At 43.6% G+C, this 18057-nt stretch overlaps 1 protein-coding gene across 1 annotated transcript; it reads right to left on the bottom strand.

Moving 5' to 3' along the window:
* Positions 1–396: 396 nt before the first annotated feature.
* Positions 397–7083, bottom strand: LOC124034162 (low molecular weight neuronal intermediate filament-like). The gene is made up of 4 exons (XM_046346952.1): positions 6230–7083; positions 4246–4569; positions 3858–3982; positions 397–3466 (listed from the first exon to the last, which is right to left on the bottom strand). Exons 1-4 carry the CDS (start codon positions 6971–6973, stop codon positions 3109–3111), a joined length of 1551 nt encoding a protein of 516 aa, XP_046202908.1. The 5' UTR covers positions 6974–7083; the 3' UTR covers positions 397–3108.
* Between the last annotated feature and the right edge of the window lie 10974 nt (positions 7084–18057).

The raw sequence follows: 18057 nt of genomic DNA on the forward strand, positions 1-18057 counted from the left end.
AGAAACCTGGAAACAAAAAAAAAAGGTCTACATTGAACCAAAAGGGGTTCTACCTAGAACAAAAAAGTGTTCTCCAATGGGGACCGCCAATGAACCCTTTTGGAATCCTTTTTTTTCTAGGAGTCTACACAAGTACAGTGAAATGTCTTTCTTGCAAGCTTTACCCACCAACAATGCCGTAATCAATAACAATGTAATACAAAAAATAACAAGGTAGAACAAAAGCGCACAAGATCTAGAAATAAGAAATAAGAAGATCACGATGAAGTAAGTAAGAATACTATTTACAGGGTCAGTACCAGTACCACATGTACAATGTACAGAGATACTGTAACACATGTAGTATGGTTTTGATGTTACCATAATAATTGAAGACACTGATGATGGTTGTGAGTGTTTGGTTAATAAATCGCTTTATTTGGCTTTGGGAGGAATATCACAGCATGAGACAGCAGCACATACAGTCACAGTAGTATAGCAGAATGAATGGTCTGTGTCAACACTCCTGAACCACCTCGGGAAACATGTGAAATGCAAGTGAAAAGGTTGATTTATTGTTTTGAACATGGTTAAGGCAATTCTCTTTTTTTTGACACTCAACAAGCAACATCTATCCCATCCTCAGTTTTCAAGCTCCCAAGAATCAGGCCATGCAGTCAATGCTTGTCAATTGATTCATTTCTCAAGGAAAGGAAGAAGGAGTGATATCTACAACGGTTAAAGATAAGGCCTTCCACAGTGTGTGCCAGTCTCAGAAACAGAACATTTAACATTCTGTGAAGCTATACATTTGCCCACGGTAAGTTTACAAACATTTTGGAGGACAAGTAATTTTACTACAGTATATGATTCTAGAGTACATTCCATTTTACTACAGTATAGGATTCTAGAGTACATTCCATTTTACTACAGTATAGGATTCTAGAGTACATTCCATTTTACTACAGTATAGGATTCTAGAGTACATTCCATTTTACTACAGTATAGGATTCTAGAGTACATTCCATTTTACTACAATATAGGATTCTAGAGTACATTCCATTTTACTACAGTATAGGATTCTAGAGTACATTCCATTTGGGGTTTTCCGTGTATTTTTCTTTCCCTAAACATACTTCCTGCAACACGTTTCCTTTTATCACTAGAAATCATAAATGTCTCCTTCTTTAACATTTTCACTCATTCTTTATAACCTTACATATCTATGCAGTCACTCACTGTATCCTGACCCACAGATAGTCCTGATATTGATAGCTTAGCACCTTGATGGAAGCTAGCCGGCCATATAACTTACAGTATGCTATTATGGTCCCTCTCGCGCAGCTACGATATGTCTGCCTAGGGTGTCCTGTGTAAATACTGTTGCTGTCCATCTCAGACTGTGGTAGTGGGGTGGGGGGGGGGTCGGGGGTATGGTGATAATAGCCCTTATCTGTGGCGCAGCACCATGTGACTACCCATGACCCCAGTGGCGTCTGCACCGTCTGCCACTTGGTCCTGCAGTCCACATGAGGCTGCTTAGGGGAGGATGGCTCATAAGGACTGGAATTGAGTGAATGGAATGTTATCAACCACATGGAAACCATGTGTTTGGTGTGTTTGATACCATTCCATTCCAGCCATTACTATGAGACCGTACTCCCCAGTTAAGGTGCCACCGACCGGCCGCCTGTGATGCAATCAGAGTGGAGGGCTGACACTTACTCATTGTCACCTCCAGCTGCCCTTCACAGCAGCCACAGGCCTGTTAACTGTCTGGAGCAGAGCACACTGCTAAAAGCAAACACAGGCTGCATCCCGATGGGCTCTGATCAAAAGTAGTGCGGAAAATACGGAATAGGGTACCATTTGGGACTTAACAACACACACTCTACCACTCAAACCACCAGCCAGAAGGTCGTAGGGTACAGAGCAGTAAACGACCGCAGATAGTAAACATACAAGACTTAGGCTGCTCTGGGGAAAGGAAGGGACTAGGAGAGACATTTACCTCAGGTTTAGAGAGAGTTATCTTACTTTGAGGGTATATCCATTCAGTGACAAATGAATCAATCAAGAGAGGGTATTTCAACATCAAATATAAGGGTATAGTGTGATAAATAGCAGCATTTTAAAACTCTACATTTCTCAGTCCTGAATGTTGTCCTTCTGAATACAGAAGAGGTGCTGCACAATGCACTTATCTCCTACCTTTGAAATTAGAACCCTCCCAAATAAACGCTATGATTTCATGTACTTTTTTCTAGAATCCATGTTGTCATTTTGCCGTGCTATGACATTCGCAGTGACAGAGAGAGGGGGGAAGGTGAGTGGGGAAATATGGACTTTTCTGGTGATGAAAAGTGATGGAAAAGAAAGTGGCTCAATGGACAGAGCATTCCATATCTTTCTCCTGTGAATGAAAAAGAGAGGAGGGAGGAGCATTCAGTGTGCCAGTTGATATCTTCAGCTCAGAATATGGCATGGCACCCATGGGCATGATCTTTACGTATTTCTTCAAAAGCACCTTAAATGTTGGACTGGTAAAAGTTGGTAAATCTCTATGCTCTAGACCTCTGTGCATATAGTTGGCATAGTCTGTGTGCTACTACCACTATCCCACCTTCAAGATTACAATTGAATTGCTCCTAATAACCACATCTCATATCCTTAATGGCACATAAAGACGGGGCCTTACTGGGCGATATCATCCCTGACTTCTTAATCTGACATCATACTTGCTTTAAGGCATTCTATTTTGCTGACTGACTGGCTTAATACTGTAACGTTGACCACCTTCCCTCTGCTCCCTGTGGTAACCATCATCTATGGAGTAAAACCGTGACATAGAATACTGAGAAAATGTAGCTGCAGGTTTATCTTCTGGCAGGGTAATGCACCTCTCTGCGTTGTCTGTCTTTCTGTTTTCCACCACACAGCTGATTATTGATACCCAGAGAGCGAGAGGAGAAGGTACGTGTGTGTGAGGCATCTGGCGTGAGTACGGTAAGTGTGTGTGCGTGTGTGTCCTTGTGTATCAGAAATGAGGTGACAGGGAATGGATCCATATGAGTGAATGAGTGGACTGTAGTAGAGCGAAAGGCATTGATGATCAATGACACAAGCAGTTTAGCTCTTGGTGCTCTTGCTGGGAGCACCCCCCTTCTCTTCCTTCTTCTTCTGAATGTCATCCTCCTCTTCCTCATCTTCCTCCTCATCTCCCTCTCCATTCTCAACCGCATTCTCATCTCCATTCTCCTCTCCATCCCCTCCCTCCTCTCCTTCCTCCTCGTTCTCCTCTTCCTCCTTCTCTTCCTCATCCTCCTCCTTCTCTGGTTCCTCAGGCCTGGCTCCCCTCATCCTGTAAGGGGCGGAGGAGCCCAGGGCGTAGGAGCGGCTGGACGAATAGGAGAAGCCAGAGTAACCTGACTGCAAGATATTTCCGCCAACTGTACTCAGACGGCACTCTTCACCTTCCAGCAGCTTCCTGAAGAGGGGGATGAAGATGGAGAGATGTAGATAAAGAGAAAGTCAGTTTACAAACATTTATTAAATTCTATTGCTGTGCTGACGAGGTGTTCAAATGTTTAGAAAAGGGGGGGTGCTCATAAATCTTTTAAAGAGACACGGTGGTGCATCAACAGTGGCCTGATTGCTGAGCTGACTGAAATACTGACTAAATCAGTGGAAGAGAGTCAGTTTACAAATGTAACAAATTCCAACCTTTCATACTTTTCAAAGCACTCTGCTGACTTGGGAATTCAAATATTGAAAAGGTGTTTAGAGTACAGGAAAGGCACTGTGGTTTGGATCAACGATATGCTGAATGCGGACTTAACTTTATCAGACATATAGACTCAGACTAGGTGATGACTAACCTGTAAGCAGCGATCTCAATGTCCAGGGCCATCTTGACATTCAACAGGTCCTGGTACTCACGCAAGTGACGGGACATCTCCCCCTTGGTGCTGCGGAGGGCAGACTCAAGCTCCTGGATGGTCTCCTGCAGGCAGATTAACATCAGGATGTGTTAATAATGATAAATACCTCACTATGTTCATTTCCTAATACCTCACAATGTACATTTCCTAATACCATTTTACATCTGTTGTGCTACAGTGCAATTGAAATGACATCACACATACCATCTGTGATATACACCTGTTACTTAGGAGGGGATAATTCTATAGAATCCATAGGGTAAAGCCTGTACTGTAGCAATTACTGTGGTATACAGTAATAGCCAGCCTGTCCTACTTCATGTACCTGCATCTCTCCCATCTCGTTGCTATGGCGGTCCTCCAGCTCAGCCATCTGCCTCTCCAGGGCCTCGTTGTGGCCCCTGAGAGCCTCAATCTCCAGGCTGCGGGCCTGCACCTGCCTGCGATACTCATTTAGCTCCTCCCTGCTATGCTTCGCCTGGTCCTGGTTGCGGGAGGCCGCCTCGTTCACACTGGCAAACTTAGAGCGGTACCACTCCTCAGCCTGGTTCTGATTCTTGGCTGACAGGACCTCGTACTGGGCACGGATGTCCTTCAGGGCCACGGCCAGGTCGGGTTTATCATCCCTCATGTCCATCTCCACTGAAACCTAGGACCAGGTAGGGACAGAGGGGAGTTAGGGTTGGGTATGGTTACCAGGTGGGAAGAGAATGCTTCTATGGCTACATATATACATATTTGTAGTGTAGCGGAGATTCAAATATGATCATATTTCGCTTTAGTATTCGTTATTATATTATTGTTTTTATGTTCATATTAATGCTAATTTACTGTAAATGTGAAGTAGGCTATTATAATAAATCCAAACCAAAAATATTGCAACATCCATTTTTTCCATTATTATTATTATTGTTTTTTTTACTAAATATAGTAAAAGGTTTGATAATCACTATTGAAATCTATGTCAAACCACACAGACCATCATGGGCTTATAGTAGACACATGGGAGCTAGGAGCCCTGGGCTAATGTGATCTATCCAGTGAGGTAAAATACTGAGGGCTGATGTATTGAGCCCTGAGTCAGGGCTCTGTGCACCACCATGGGTGTTGCTTTCAATCGCTTCCATGGCAATCATATCTCGAGCAGGGCAATAGAAAACCCCTGGAGAAAACAAACACTTCATTATCTTTCCAATAATGAAGATTCTCTGTTGCATCAATTGATATTAAATTGTAGATAAGACTTATTTTTTATTTAAAGAAAAGCATTTAAAGTACTATCACCTTATCCAATGATCTATCCAAAATGCCACTGCCTAAAACACTGTAAGCTACAATAGTGCTGTTTAATTGTTACCTTGATGAATGATTATAATGCAATTAACCTTGTGTGTGACGACATGAATCAGTACCATGTTGACAATCTTGCAAATAACAACAGCTAGGCTATGTGCCAGCAGTAATTAACCTATCGAAAACGTCCTGTAAAATGTTTTTACAAAGTGTGATCGTGATAGTTGATCATGGTGAGATTGACTACGTAAAATTCAACAAGGGCCATGTTTAATGTTTATTTTCGTATATACGTTCTGAGTTGACCCTATCCTATCCTATCCTACCCCCCTCCTACATGCTAGGTCGACCACACCTAGATAATGCGCTACTATTTCTCTGCATCATCAGTGGGAGCGCTAGCATCCCTATCAACCCATATGCTCCCCCTCTCTCTCCTCCCTCTCGATCTCCCTCCCATTCCCTCTTTTTAGCACACTGGCTCTTGCTTTAGACTGTATAACACTTTCAAACTATGCACAGAATCGATTTTCAGTAACCATTACACCATTTCAGTTATATTTTATAGTTATACAACTTCCCTCATAGTTTATATATAGTTAGTGGCCTATGTAAATGTTAGGTTTGAATTGACAGAAGAGAGGGAGTACTGCATGGTGCTGTTTTACGCAGAACCGCAGTGCCGTAAAATGTACTGCCACTTATCGCAGTGCGCAGTGTTCACTGGCTTCAGCACCAAGGACAGCGCATGTGCTGTGAATTAACTTTGACTCAGTGAATATGGATCCACAGTGAATGAGAATGATAAGATAGCCATATGATAACAAGCTATGAACAGTGTTAGTTATTTGGCACTGGTTATCACCACAAATGATAAAAGTTATCATCAAAACATACATTGCCTAACTTTTCCCTTGGTGTATATTTGGTAGGCTATTTGGTGGCGACGAGATGGGGAGATGAGGGTGACAAGTGACAACTGATGGGGGTCATGAAGGGTGATGTGATGTTGGCACCTGTGTGGCTTGCAGGGAAGCCTGCAGCTCTTGCTGCTCCTCTTCGTGCACTTTCCTGAGGAAGGCGATCTCATCCAGCAGTGACTCGACTTTCTTCTCCAGCTCGAGTCGGGACATCGTGGCGTCATCCACGTCCTTACGGTAGCTCTTCAAGGTGCCCTCCGCCTCCTCGCGGAGCCTCGTCTCCTCGTCCAGCTTCTCCTTCATGCGGTCCAGCATCTCGTTCATCTGCACGCAGTCTAGGTGCATCTGGCTCTTTTCGTGCGTCAGCTCCTCGACCCGCGCCCTCAACTCCCGGATCTCCTGCTCGTACAAGTCGTGCAGACGGGAGGGCTCTGTGTGGCGCTGGCGCAGTAGAGTCACCTCGGCTTCCAGAACCTTGTTCTGTTGCTCCAGGTTGTGGACCTTCTCAATGAAGGAGACGAAGCGGTCGTTCAAGCCCTGGAGCTGCTCCTTCTCGTTGGTGCGGATGATTTTCATCTCGTTGGTGACGGCCGTGGACTGGGTCAAGTCCATGGAGTCGGGCATGGAGGAGTGGAAGTTGCGCCCGGCACCCGCCTTGCGGAAGCCGGAGGATGTGACCATGGATGGGGAGCCATAGTTGCGGTGTGAGCCGCTGGAACGGTATCCGCCGGACAGGCGAGAGGGGCTGCTGCCCACCGACATGCGGCCGGAGCTCCGGGGCGCATCCCCGAAGATCTTCCGATAGGAACTGCTGGAGTAGACGTCGCCGGAGTAACTCATGTTTCCAGGTGGAGAAGTGGAATGCTAGTCTGACCTTTGCTGCTTGCGGAGTCCCTTCTCACTGCCCAGTGTGAGAGTGTGGTGGGAGAGAGAAAGAGAGAGGAAGTGAGATACGAGTGATGCCTGGCAAAGACAGGTGCTTTTATAGTGATGAAACTCGAGCATCATTTGACGCAGGGGCAGGAGTAGGGTAAGGGAAACCTGCAAGCTCCTGCAAAAAGAGCTATTCTCAGGGGAACACGAATTCAACTTGTAAGTATTTCAGGCTAATTCATGCTGCACAGACAAGCCAAGATAGACCTTTGGTCAATGCGAGAGCATAAAATGATAACTTCTAGGGGACATGTAAATAGTTATTTTTAATAAGACCAAAAGGCCAGGCCTACTAATATCCTGATGATAATGATTGTACTAATTAAAACGAAAAATGACTTGATACTGAGGCCAACGTAGGACATAATAGGCCAAATTGACATTGCCTAGACTGTTTCTGATGAAGTATTGTGAAACTTCCCATGCAGGTTATCCAATCCTAGTAAACACTGTCATTACAGTTTTGCCGTGCTGTCCCAGCAGTCCAGGCATGGGATCAATGCATGATAACTGTGTGCCAGGACTGAGTATGTATAAACGGTACTGCTGTATTGCAGTCTGCAGCCATGCACCTTTCGTGCCCGACCACCGCAGTGTCAGAATACAGGAAGAGACACAGACACAAAGGCCTGTTTGCATCACTCCCCAATGCCCACACATCATATTAAATAAATGCAAGTCACTTAATAGCCTAACACCTATTATCAAGTTTAGCCTAAACTATATTGAAAACACAAGCCTGTGAAATGGGTCAGTCCTGCAGACATTTTCCAGAATCACAAAGCACTTTTGGGGGATGATTCAGCATATGAGAGAGGATTATTGATGGTGCAGCGCTGTCTTCTTCTCGCGCGATGACTCGACCTACTTGATCTGGCCTTGGCCCTGATCCAGGTTACCGACCACTCCATTTAGAGGGTAAAACACACGCCCCCGGAGCTATCGGGACTGCAGAATGCATAGCTCAATAGCTATCTTATCCCATATAGTAAACATTCAACACATTTTTAATTTGCATGTCCAATCACTTTGACATTGTTTAAGTATTCATGAAGCTAACACATTCTAAACTAGTTGTTTAGTCACTTTTAATGTTGATGGGGTAGCCTAGCCCTTGAAGATTTATGAGATATTGATATCTTGAACTATATGCTATTATAAGATTGCAGCAGATTGTAACTTGGGCAAGGGCATGTCATGATGGTCAAGTTATTCCTAATCAAATTTAATCATGTCACTGAGGCTTTACATATGGAACCACAAATGCACCAACAAGGAGTAATCATGGTTATTATCTGAACAGAAAATAAAATACTGTTGAAAAAATAAACATATTTACACTGTAGATGCCTTGTTTACCATGATGTAATACAAATGTTAAAGTCGATGCAATGCATTTGCAAACGTCCCATTTTAACCACTAGAGGGCAGAATATTCTTAGTAATGTGCAACATCTCCACTTGGCTTTGAGAGATGCCAGGCCAAGTAAACAATGGGATAACCTCATCTCTACTTCTACACTGACCAGTCACCATCAGCAGCTAGACAGGCTGTCTGTCCTGAGATCTTCCTTCATAAGAAAAAATGATTGTCCTTATTTCTTTCTTTCATACCATTCACTCTTTCACTCACAACTGTCTCTTCATAGACATCGCATTGTTTGCTTATGGCATGTATTTGAATCTTCTCTCTGTTTTATAGCAGGTAACTCTCAGCTCATATGCTCCCAGACATAATCACCAGACTTCAACCAAAGTCACCTTGACATCCAGAACACAGTGTCACCCACATGTACAGACATGTACATTCAGCACTCCCACATAGTTACAGCCTACACCTCCTCTATCTAAAACACCTTGTACCATTTGCGTGTGAGACATACACACATCCCACACCCCAACTATACCAGTGGAGGCTGCTGAGAGGAGGACGGCTCACAATAATGGCTGGAATGGAGTAAATGGAATGGAATCAAACACTCGGAAACAATGTGTTTGATGTATTTCATACCATTCCGCTAACTCCGCTCCAGCCCGTCCTCCCCAATGAAAGTGCCACCAACCGCCTGTGCTACACACACCCTGCCGCCACCTCACCAGCGAGCTCAGGCCAGCCATTTCCAGCAGCTCCAACAGCAGGCAGCAACAAAAGGCCCATTGAGACAGGAGACGACCGGGAGTGACTCAGCAGCAAATGACAGGTATCACCTCTTTCTCGGCCAACGTTTGTATCGTCCAGTCTTCCGTTCTCCTGCTCCAGTTCAGCAAGTCAGTGAACCTCGAAATGGGAACATTTGTTGTACTGAAAGAGAGAAACTGAAAACAACTCACTCCTGTCAAGGTGTAAAGGTGTAAATCTATGAGATTTGTAAATGAAATGTGTGATTCACATGCATTCACTTTGCAGTCTGCAGTTCCTTTCCCGTTGGGACAAATGCCATCTTTGAAAAGCAATACAACTTTGAGAGCAATTTCCTTTGAATGCTGCGGTATTGATCTACAATGTCTGTAGTATCTCCATGCTTAGACTCTCACTCAAAAGGCTACTTTAAAACGTTCCCATCCCAGGTGCTTTGATTTGCCAGGTGCTCATGAAGTAGCTGTACCAAGACCAACTGTATGTTACTGGCCAGTAACCATTCTGTTCATCTTTTTTTCTTCCTGAAAAACAACTGATCCTGTCTGATGTGCACTACCTCGTCTCTCTGGTCCCAAGAGACCCTCCTCCCAATGCAGACTATCAGCTCCATCTGTCAACAAGACCCCTCATTCACAGCACGGCTACTACCTTACCTACATGTTTTCTCATTGTAGGGATGGGATTGTCAGTCACGTCCTCTGTCTCGCTTAACACATCATTTATATTCTACGATACGTAATAACTATGAGACAGAAGGGTCCTTCTACCAATTCGACAACATTTATATTTAACTTTTTTTAAACGTAATTTTAACATTCTGTCATAAAGAACATGTTGAACTACATAAAAACCCGTTTTCCCATCTCAAGAGGTGAAATAAAAAAAATACTATAGTAAGTAATTAAGTGTCAAGGTAACACGGTTGACCGTAACAGAGTTGCCAATTTCATCTTAATAAATTATAAGGAATAAGGTTTTGAAGTGTCTGTACTATATCTAGGACATAAAAGAAAACACAGGAAATATAGTTTTTTTATACATACAGTGCATTCGGAAAGTATTCAGACCCCTAAAATGGATTATATAAATAACAATCCTCATCAATCTACACACAATACCCCATAATGACAAAGTGAAAACAGGTTTTTAGACATTTTAGCAATTTTATTAAAAAAATATTTAAAAAACAGAAATACCTTATTCACATAAGTATTCAAACCCTTTGCTATGACACTCAAATCAAATCAAATTTTATTTGCCACATGCGCCAAATACAACAAGTGTAGACCGTGAAATGCTTACTTACAAGCCCTTAATCAATAGTGCAGTTCAGGAAGAAGAAAAAATATTTACCAAGTAGGCGAAAATAAAAAGTAACACAATAAGAATAACAATAACGAGGCTATATACAGGGGGCACATGTACCAGGTCAGTGTGCGGGGGTACAGGTTAGTTGAGGTAATCTGTACTTGTAGGTGGGGGTGAAGTGACTATGCATAGATAACAAACAGTGAGTAGCAGCAGTGTACAAGGTGGGGGGGTCGTTAATGTAAATTGTCCGATGGCAATTTTCATGAATTGTTCAGCAGTCTAATGGCTTGGGGGTAGAAATTGTTGTCAGGATGATCTCGATCGAGCAGCTGTAGAATCTTTTGAGGAACTGGGGGCCCATGCCAAATCTTTTCAGTCTCCTGAGGGGGAAAATATTTTGTCGTGCCCTCTTCAAGACTGTCTTGGTGTGTTTGGACCATGATTGTTTGTTGGTGATGTGGACACCAAGGAACTTGAAACTCTCGACCCGCTCCACTACAGCCCCGTCGATGTTATTGGGGGCCTGTTCGGCCCACCTTTTTCTATAGTCCACGATTAGCTCCTTTGTCTTGCTCACATTGAGGGAGAGGTTGTTGTCCTGGCACCACACTGCCAGTTCTCTGACCTCCTCCCTATAGGCCGTCTTATCGTTGTCGATGGTCAGGCCTACCACTGTTGTCTCATCGGCAAACTTAATGGTGGTGTTGGAGTCGTGTTTGGCCACGCAGTCGTGGGTGAACAGGGACTACAGGAGGGGACGAAGTACACACCCCTGAGGGGCCCCAGTGTTAAGGATCCGCGTGGCAGATTTATTGTTGCCTACTCTTACCACCTGCGGCGGCCCATCTGGAAGTCCAGGATTCAGTTGCAGAGGGAGGTGTTTAGTCCCAGAGTCCTTAGTTTAGTGATGAGCTTTGTGGGCACTATGGTGTTGAATGCTGAGCTGCAGTCGATGAACAGCATTCTCACATAGGTGTTCCTTTTGTCCAGGTGAGAAAGGGCGGTGTGGACTGCGATTGAGATTACGTCATCTGTGGATCTGTTGGGGCGGTATACGAATTGGAGTGGGTCTAGGGTATCCCGGAGGATGCTGTTGATGTGAGCCACGACCAGCCTTTCAAAGCACTTCATGACTACCGATGTGAGTGCCATGGGGCGGTAATCATTTAGCCAGGTTACCTTAGGGTTCTTCGGCACAGGGACTATGGTGGTCTGCTTGAAACATGTTGGTATTACAGACTCAGACAAGGAGAGGTTGAAAATGTCAGTGAAGATACTTGCCAGTTGGTCTGCGCATGCTCGGAGTACACGTCCTGGTAATCCGTCTGGCCCTGCGGCCTTGTGAATGTTGACCTGTTTAAAAGGTCTTACTCACATCGGCTGCGGAGCGTCCAGAACAGCTGATTCTCTCAAGCATGTTTTAGTGTTACTTGCCTCGAAGCGAGCATAGAAGTTACTTAGCTCGTCTGGTAGGCTCGTGTCACTGGGCAGCTCTCAGCTGTGCTTCCCTTTGTAGTCTGTAATAGTTTGCAAGCCCTCCCACATTCGATGAGCGTCGGAGCCGGTAGAGTACGATTCGATCTTAGTCCTGTACGCTTTGCCTGTTTGATGGTTCGTCGGAGGGCATACCAGGATTTAGCATCTCCTTCATCTGATCACTTTTTTATAGACTGAATCACTGGTGCATCCTGCTTTAATTTTTGCTTGTAAGCAGGAATCAGGAGGATAGAATTATAGTCAGATTTGCCAAATGTATGGCGAGGGAGAGCTTTGTACACGTCTCTGTGTGTGGAGTAAAGGTGGTCTAGAATTTTTTCCCCTCTGGTTGCACATTTAACATGCTGATAGAAATTACGTAAAACAGATTTGTTTCCCTGCATTAAAGTCCCTGGCCACTAGGAGCGCCATCTCTGGATGAGCGTTTTCCTGTTTGCTTATGGCGGAATACAGCACATTGAGTGTGATTTTAGTGCCAGCATTGGTCTGTGGTGGTATATAGACAGCTATGGAAAATACAGATGAAAACTCTCTAGGTAGATAATGTGGTCTGCAGCTTATCATGAAATACTCTACCTCAGGCGAGCAAAACCTTGTGACTTCCTTAGATATCGTGCACCAGCTGTTGTTTACATATATGCATAGGCCCCCGTACCGTATCTTACCAGAGGCTGCTGTTCTATCCTGCCGGTAGAGTGTTTAACCCGCCAGCTGTATTTTCTTAATGTTGTTGTTCAGCCACGACTCGGGGGAACATAAGATATTACAGTTTTTAATGTCCCGTTCATAGGATATACAGCACGTGCTTTCAGTTCGTCCCATTTTTTTTTCTTCTTCCAGCGATTGAACGTTAGCTAGCAGGATGGAAGGCAAAGCCAGATTAGCTATTCGTCACCTGATCCTCACAAGGCACCCTGATCTTATTCAGCAAAATTTCCTTTTCCAGCGAATGACGGGGATCTGGGCCTGGTCGGGTGTCTGTAGTATCTCCCTCTGGCTCATTGAAGAAAAACTCTTCGTATAATCTGAGATGAATAATCGCAGTTCTGATGTCTAGAAGCTCTTTTCGGTCATAATTTTATTTTTATTTTACCTTTATTTAACCAGGAAAGTCAGTTAAGAACAAATTCTTATTTTCAATGATGGCCTAGGAACAGTGGGTTAACTGCCTGTTCAGGGGCAGAACGACAGATTTGTACCTTGTCAGCTCGGGGGTTTGAACTTGCAACATTCCGGTTACTACTCCAACGCTCTAAACACTAGGCTACCCTGCCGCCCCAAGAGACGGTAGCAGCAACATTATGTACAAAACAAGTTACGAACAATATGACGTCATACCCAAGAAGACTCGAGGCTGTAATTGCTGCCAAAGGTGCTTCAAGACAGTGCTGAGTAAATGGTCTGAATACTTATGTAAGTGTGTTATTTCAGTTAATTTTTTATAAATGTGCAATGAAATATTAAACTGTTTTTGATTTGTTATTATGGGGGTATTGTGTGTAGTTTGATGAGGGTTTGGATGCTACAAACAGAAGTTGGCACACTGACGTTAACAACTTCAGATGAGTCCCGTTTTTGTGAGAATACCAATTTTTGGGATGTCTCATGGTCTGACAAACAACTGTAGCTCGGCCACCTCCCACCACAGATGTGAAAGGCCGCCATAAGCGGATGCGGTAGATTGCGTTGCAGGAAGTGGAAATGTGTCTAATAAGCTATAAGTTTGTTAATGAATATTTATATTTTGTGTTTTTAAGTTATCATTTCAGTTTTACTTGGTGTTATCACTGTTACACAAACTGAACCATTTTGATGGGGCTTTTTTACATGAATTAGATTGACGCACCGATGCATCAATAGACTCTAGGGAGGTACATCAGCCATAAATACCCCAGTGACATGAGGAATGGAAGCTTGTGCCAAAAAGAATAGAACCAACTCACCTGCTTTTACATTATGATTTGACTATTAGATGTTCAACGTTTCTTTTGTAGTAAATATTTAAAATGGAATAGTTTCAACATATTAAAAGAGTTCAGTTCACATAAGTGTCGCTCATTTTAAGGCCAACAGATGTACACTGAGTGTACAAAAGATTAAGAACACCTGCTCTTTCCATGACATAGACTTACCAGGTGAAATCTATGATCCCTTATTGAATGCGCTTGTTAAATCCACTTCAATCAGTGTGGATGAAGGGGAGGAGATTGTTAAGCCTTGGATCGGGTATGTTTGCAACTGAGGGGTGAATGGGCAAGTCAAAAGATGTAAGTGCCTTTGAACGGGGTACGGTAGTAGGTGCAATGTGCACAGGTTTGTGTCAAGAACCGCAACGCTGCTTGGTTTTTTACACTCAACAGTTTCCCGTGTGTATCAAGAATGGTCCGCCACCCAAAGGACATCCAGCCAACTTGACACAACTGTGGGAATCATTGGAGTCGACATGGGCCAGCATCGGCCAGCATCACTGTGGAACGCTTTCGACACTGTGTCGAGTCCATGCGACGAATTGAGGCAGATCTGAGGGGCAAGTAATCTTCAGAAATTACTTTGAGAAAGTGGGTTAAAATCTTCCTAGAAGTCACAGACGGAGCACAGACTGACAGGCCAAAATGCCACATTTTGGCACTATAGCAAGTCTTTATTCATATTAAAAAGCAGATTGATTGAATTCCACATGGTCTATAGGGCACTTCATTTAATATAACAGGCTTTAAAAATTCAATATTGGTGGACAATTTTTACTTAAAATATAAAAGGGCATTCCATTTGTGGAACGACCCAGAATTCTGTCTGTATGTATTTTTTTGTCGTAAATTATGCCATTTGATCTCACAGAGAGAATACTTCCTAACTGCAGCTACCGGTTTTGTTTCATATGCCAGTGTTTACATTTGAATAAGAGGGTGCGATCTGGCATGACTGTTGTGCGAGTCTCTAAACATATTAAGGATAATGCCGAAAGCAAGCATCTGCAGTGGTGATTCAAAGTACATAAATGATAAGAGTCGTGTACTCAATGTTTATTTCCCAAGGGCATGTTGCAATTGTATTGCAAAGTGTTATTCGGGCCCAGGTGTGTGTGTGTGTGTGTGTGTGTGCGCAAAGGTTGTGGTTTGTTAGGTCTGCAGGGTTGGGATAAACTGATGGATTTGCCTAATCTGACAGCCTGGGGTATGTCGGGGTCACAGGGACTCGGATCCCACTGACAGAATATAGACACACACACATTTGTCATGGCATGCACACACGTCAATGATAAAGCCATCTTTGTACACTTGTCATCAATACACTGACACGATAGTGGACCTGCAAACCAGTAACAGATGCAAGTAGAGAGTAGGCTATTCCAGCTATTGCAGCAATGACAAAGACAATACTATATCAGGTAGCGTAGTGTTGTGGGAAAGCATTTAGGGTCAGAACTGCAATGCAAAACATGTACGCCCCATGAGACAATGACACTGATGGCATTCAAAGACTGTCCATTCATGTCTTTTGTTTGGAGTCTATATTATATTCAAGGTTTCATTGACAGTTGTTTTTAACCCCCCCCCCCGCAGACCTCCCACCTACTGGGAGGGTAGACTCACTCCCCTTCAAGAATATCCCCTGTAGACTCATTCCCCTTCCAAGAATATCCCATGTAAACTCACACCCCTTCAAGAATGTCGCCTAAAGTGTGTGTGTGTGTGGGGGGTCAAAGTGGGGGATATGGGGGGGGGGGGGGGGGGGGGTCAAACAGGTCAGGTCAAAATACTGTAAAGCACCAATGCTTCTTCAGGTATATTAGTTCAGAACAGAATAAACCTGGAGTGAAAAAGTCTTCAATAATATAATAATTTAACATGTACTTTTATCCAAAGCGATTTAATCATGCGGCATACATTGTATGTATAGCTGATCCCGGGAATCAAACCCACTACCGTGGCATTACAAGCACCTTGCTCTACCAACGAGCTACAAAGGACCTCCACTTCAGATTTCCTTTGGCCAGTAGGTTATAAGCAGTGAGCATCTCATAGACTGACCTGGACACATTATTCCAGTCTGAATTAGATCCTGGAAGAATAACTCATTTCAGTCACCAGGGAGGAGAAGGGTCAAAGGCGTGCTGGAATCATATCAGAGGGTGTAAGAACAGTAATCCATAGTAGAATATCCACACTGCACTCTCCATCTTCCTCCCGCTGAGTTGGCAGCCAGACAAGGACAGACTGCATCATAAAGGTGCCAAAATATAGAAATTGCTTTGCGATGTGTCATTTGTGACTATGTGCAAGTGTGTGTGCGTACCAGTGTGTGTGTGTGTGTTTGTGCTTTAGCAGTGAGCAAAAGGACGACAGACTTGAGAGGAAGGATACCGATCAAGGTTCCATCACTCCCTCCTCTCCTCCCTCCATCTCCTGGTTATTAAACAGCTGCAGACTTATCTGGTCATACCAGGGATTTAGGCAGGAGATTACTGTCAGAAACTAGTTATTCTGCCTGCCAGAGCTAGCTTTGATTACCTCCCAAGATGATGGCTTTGTTTTCCTGTCTGACATCATTCCACATCGAAAAGGTCTCATCAAACCCAAGCTGATTATTGCTACTATAGAATATAGGTACTAGAGGCATGTCCTCCGCATTAGATTTACATTACATTTTGGTCCTTTAGCAGACACCCTTTTCCAGAGTAACTTACAGCCTGAGTATTCAAGTAAAGGTAAGACAGACATATCTGCTATCAGCATAATCATAGATAAATACATATTTCAAATCATCAGACCAAGTCATAAATACAAAGACAAGGAAAGTAGCTAGGTAAACAAGGTTGGGAGATGTTTTATTCCTTTCATATCACTGGCAAATATAAATTACTGCTCCACAATTCCCCCTTTTTTCTCTCTCCGAAATGTTTAAGTGCTTTCTTTGAAAGTCAATATTCAAATTCCCCAATTCTAAAATGGAAGTGCACAAAACGTCAACCTTTTTAATAGTTGAACCAACCCTTAAGCCATCGTTTTTTCTGACGTGCGTGTATGACAACGTGTGTGCGCGTATGAGGGAGAGCAAACACACCCGAGACAGTTTCAATGAAAATAATGACATTTGTAATAACACGTCTATACTTACATTATATACATTCATATATAATATACTTTACTATGGTTCTCTTACAGTTGTCTGTTTTAAGGCTTAAGCCACTTCGTACGAACCTAACCCAAATATACACACACATTTGTTTGTTTTTTTGAATTCCTAGGGTGATATCCCATATAGCTTACACAGGACTACACAGAAGCCAACTGCAGTGATCTGCTTGTTCTTTAAGAATCCACACCTGCTCAAGGCAGATGCTGAAGCACCAAGGGTGTTAGAGTGTAATACGGGGAGGTAGGAGAGCTGCAGCTATACTGTACAAACAGCCCAGTCTGCTCCCTCAGGCTCCCTCTGCACCATGGTGGCTGGCCAACAACATGTGGGAGGAAGGGGGGGGGGGGGACCACCATAGAAATTAGTCAGGATCTCTTCTCAATGGGAGCCACATTCACACACAGAGTGGAAGACACAGAAAACAGGCCATGGACGGAGGGAAAGAGAAGTGTGTGGCCCCCGAATAACAGACAATGCTTAGGTTAAAGTGATGCCACAGAGGTTTCGTATATTCTCAAACAGTAGTTTTGAAAGTAGCACTCAAGACAAAACGGGTCCCAGAAAATTGTGCACGTCATCCCTTTTTCCCCCCCTTCGCAATTCGTATGTTACAAATTCCAATTCATACAATATGTTATGAATTTGTAAGTGCTTAAGATCCCATTCGATCTTTTAATAATACATGAGGTCTTCTTTGAACAGGTGGGATTTAAAAAAAAAACAACAACTTTAAACAACTAAAAACATCCATATAAGTGCCATTTTTATCCCCCATTCAAAACAACCCTCCCTCTCCCAAACCCTTATAGTTTCTCTCTGAAGACAGTGACGGGACATACACACACCTGCCCCATAACACCAGTCTCAGCCGGGGGCTCAATTCACAACAATCCCCTTCTGGCAG

Source organism: Oncorhynchus gorbuscha, linkage group LG04 (assembly GCF_021184085.1).
Source record: "Oncorhynchus gorbuscha isolate QuinsamMale2020 ecotype Even-year linkage group LG04, OgorEven_v1.0, whole genome shotgun sequence".
In the NCBI taxonomy this organism is placed as follows: domain Eukaryota; kingdom Metazoa; phylum Chordata; class Actinopteri; order Salmoniformes; family Salmonidae; genus Oncorhynchus; species Oncorhynchus gorbuscha.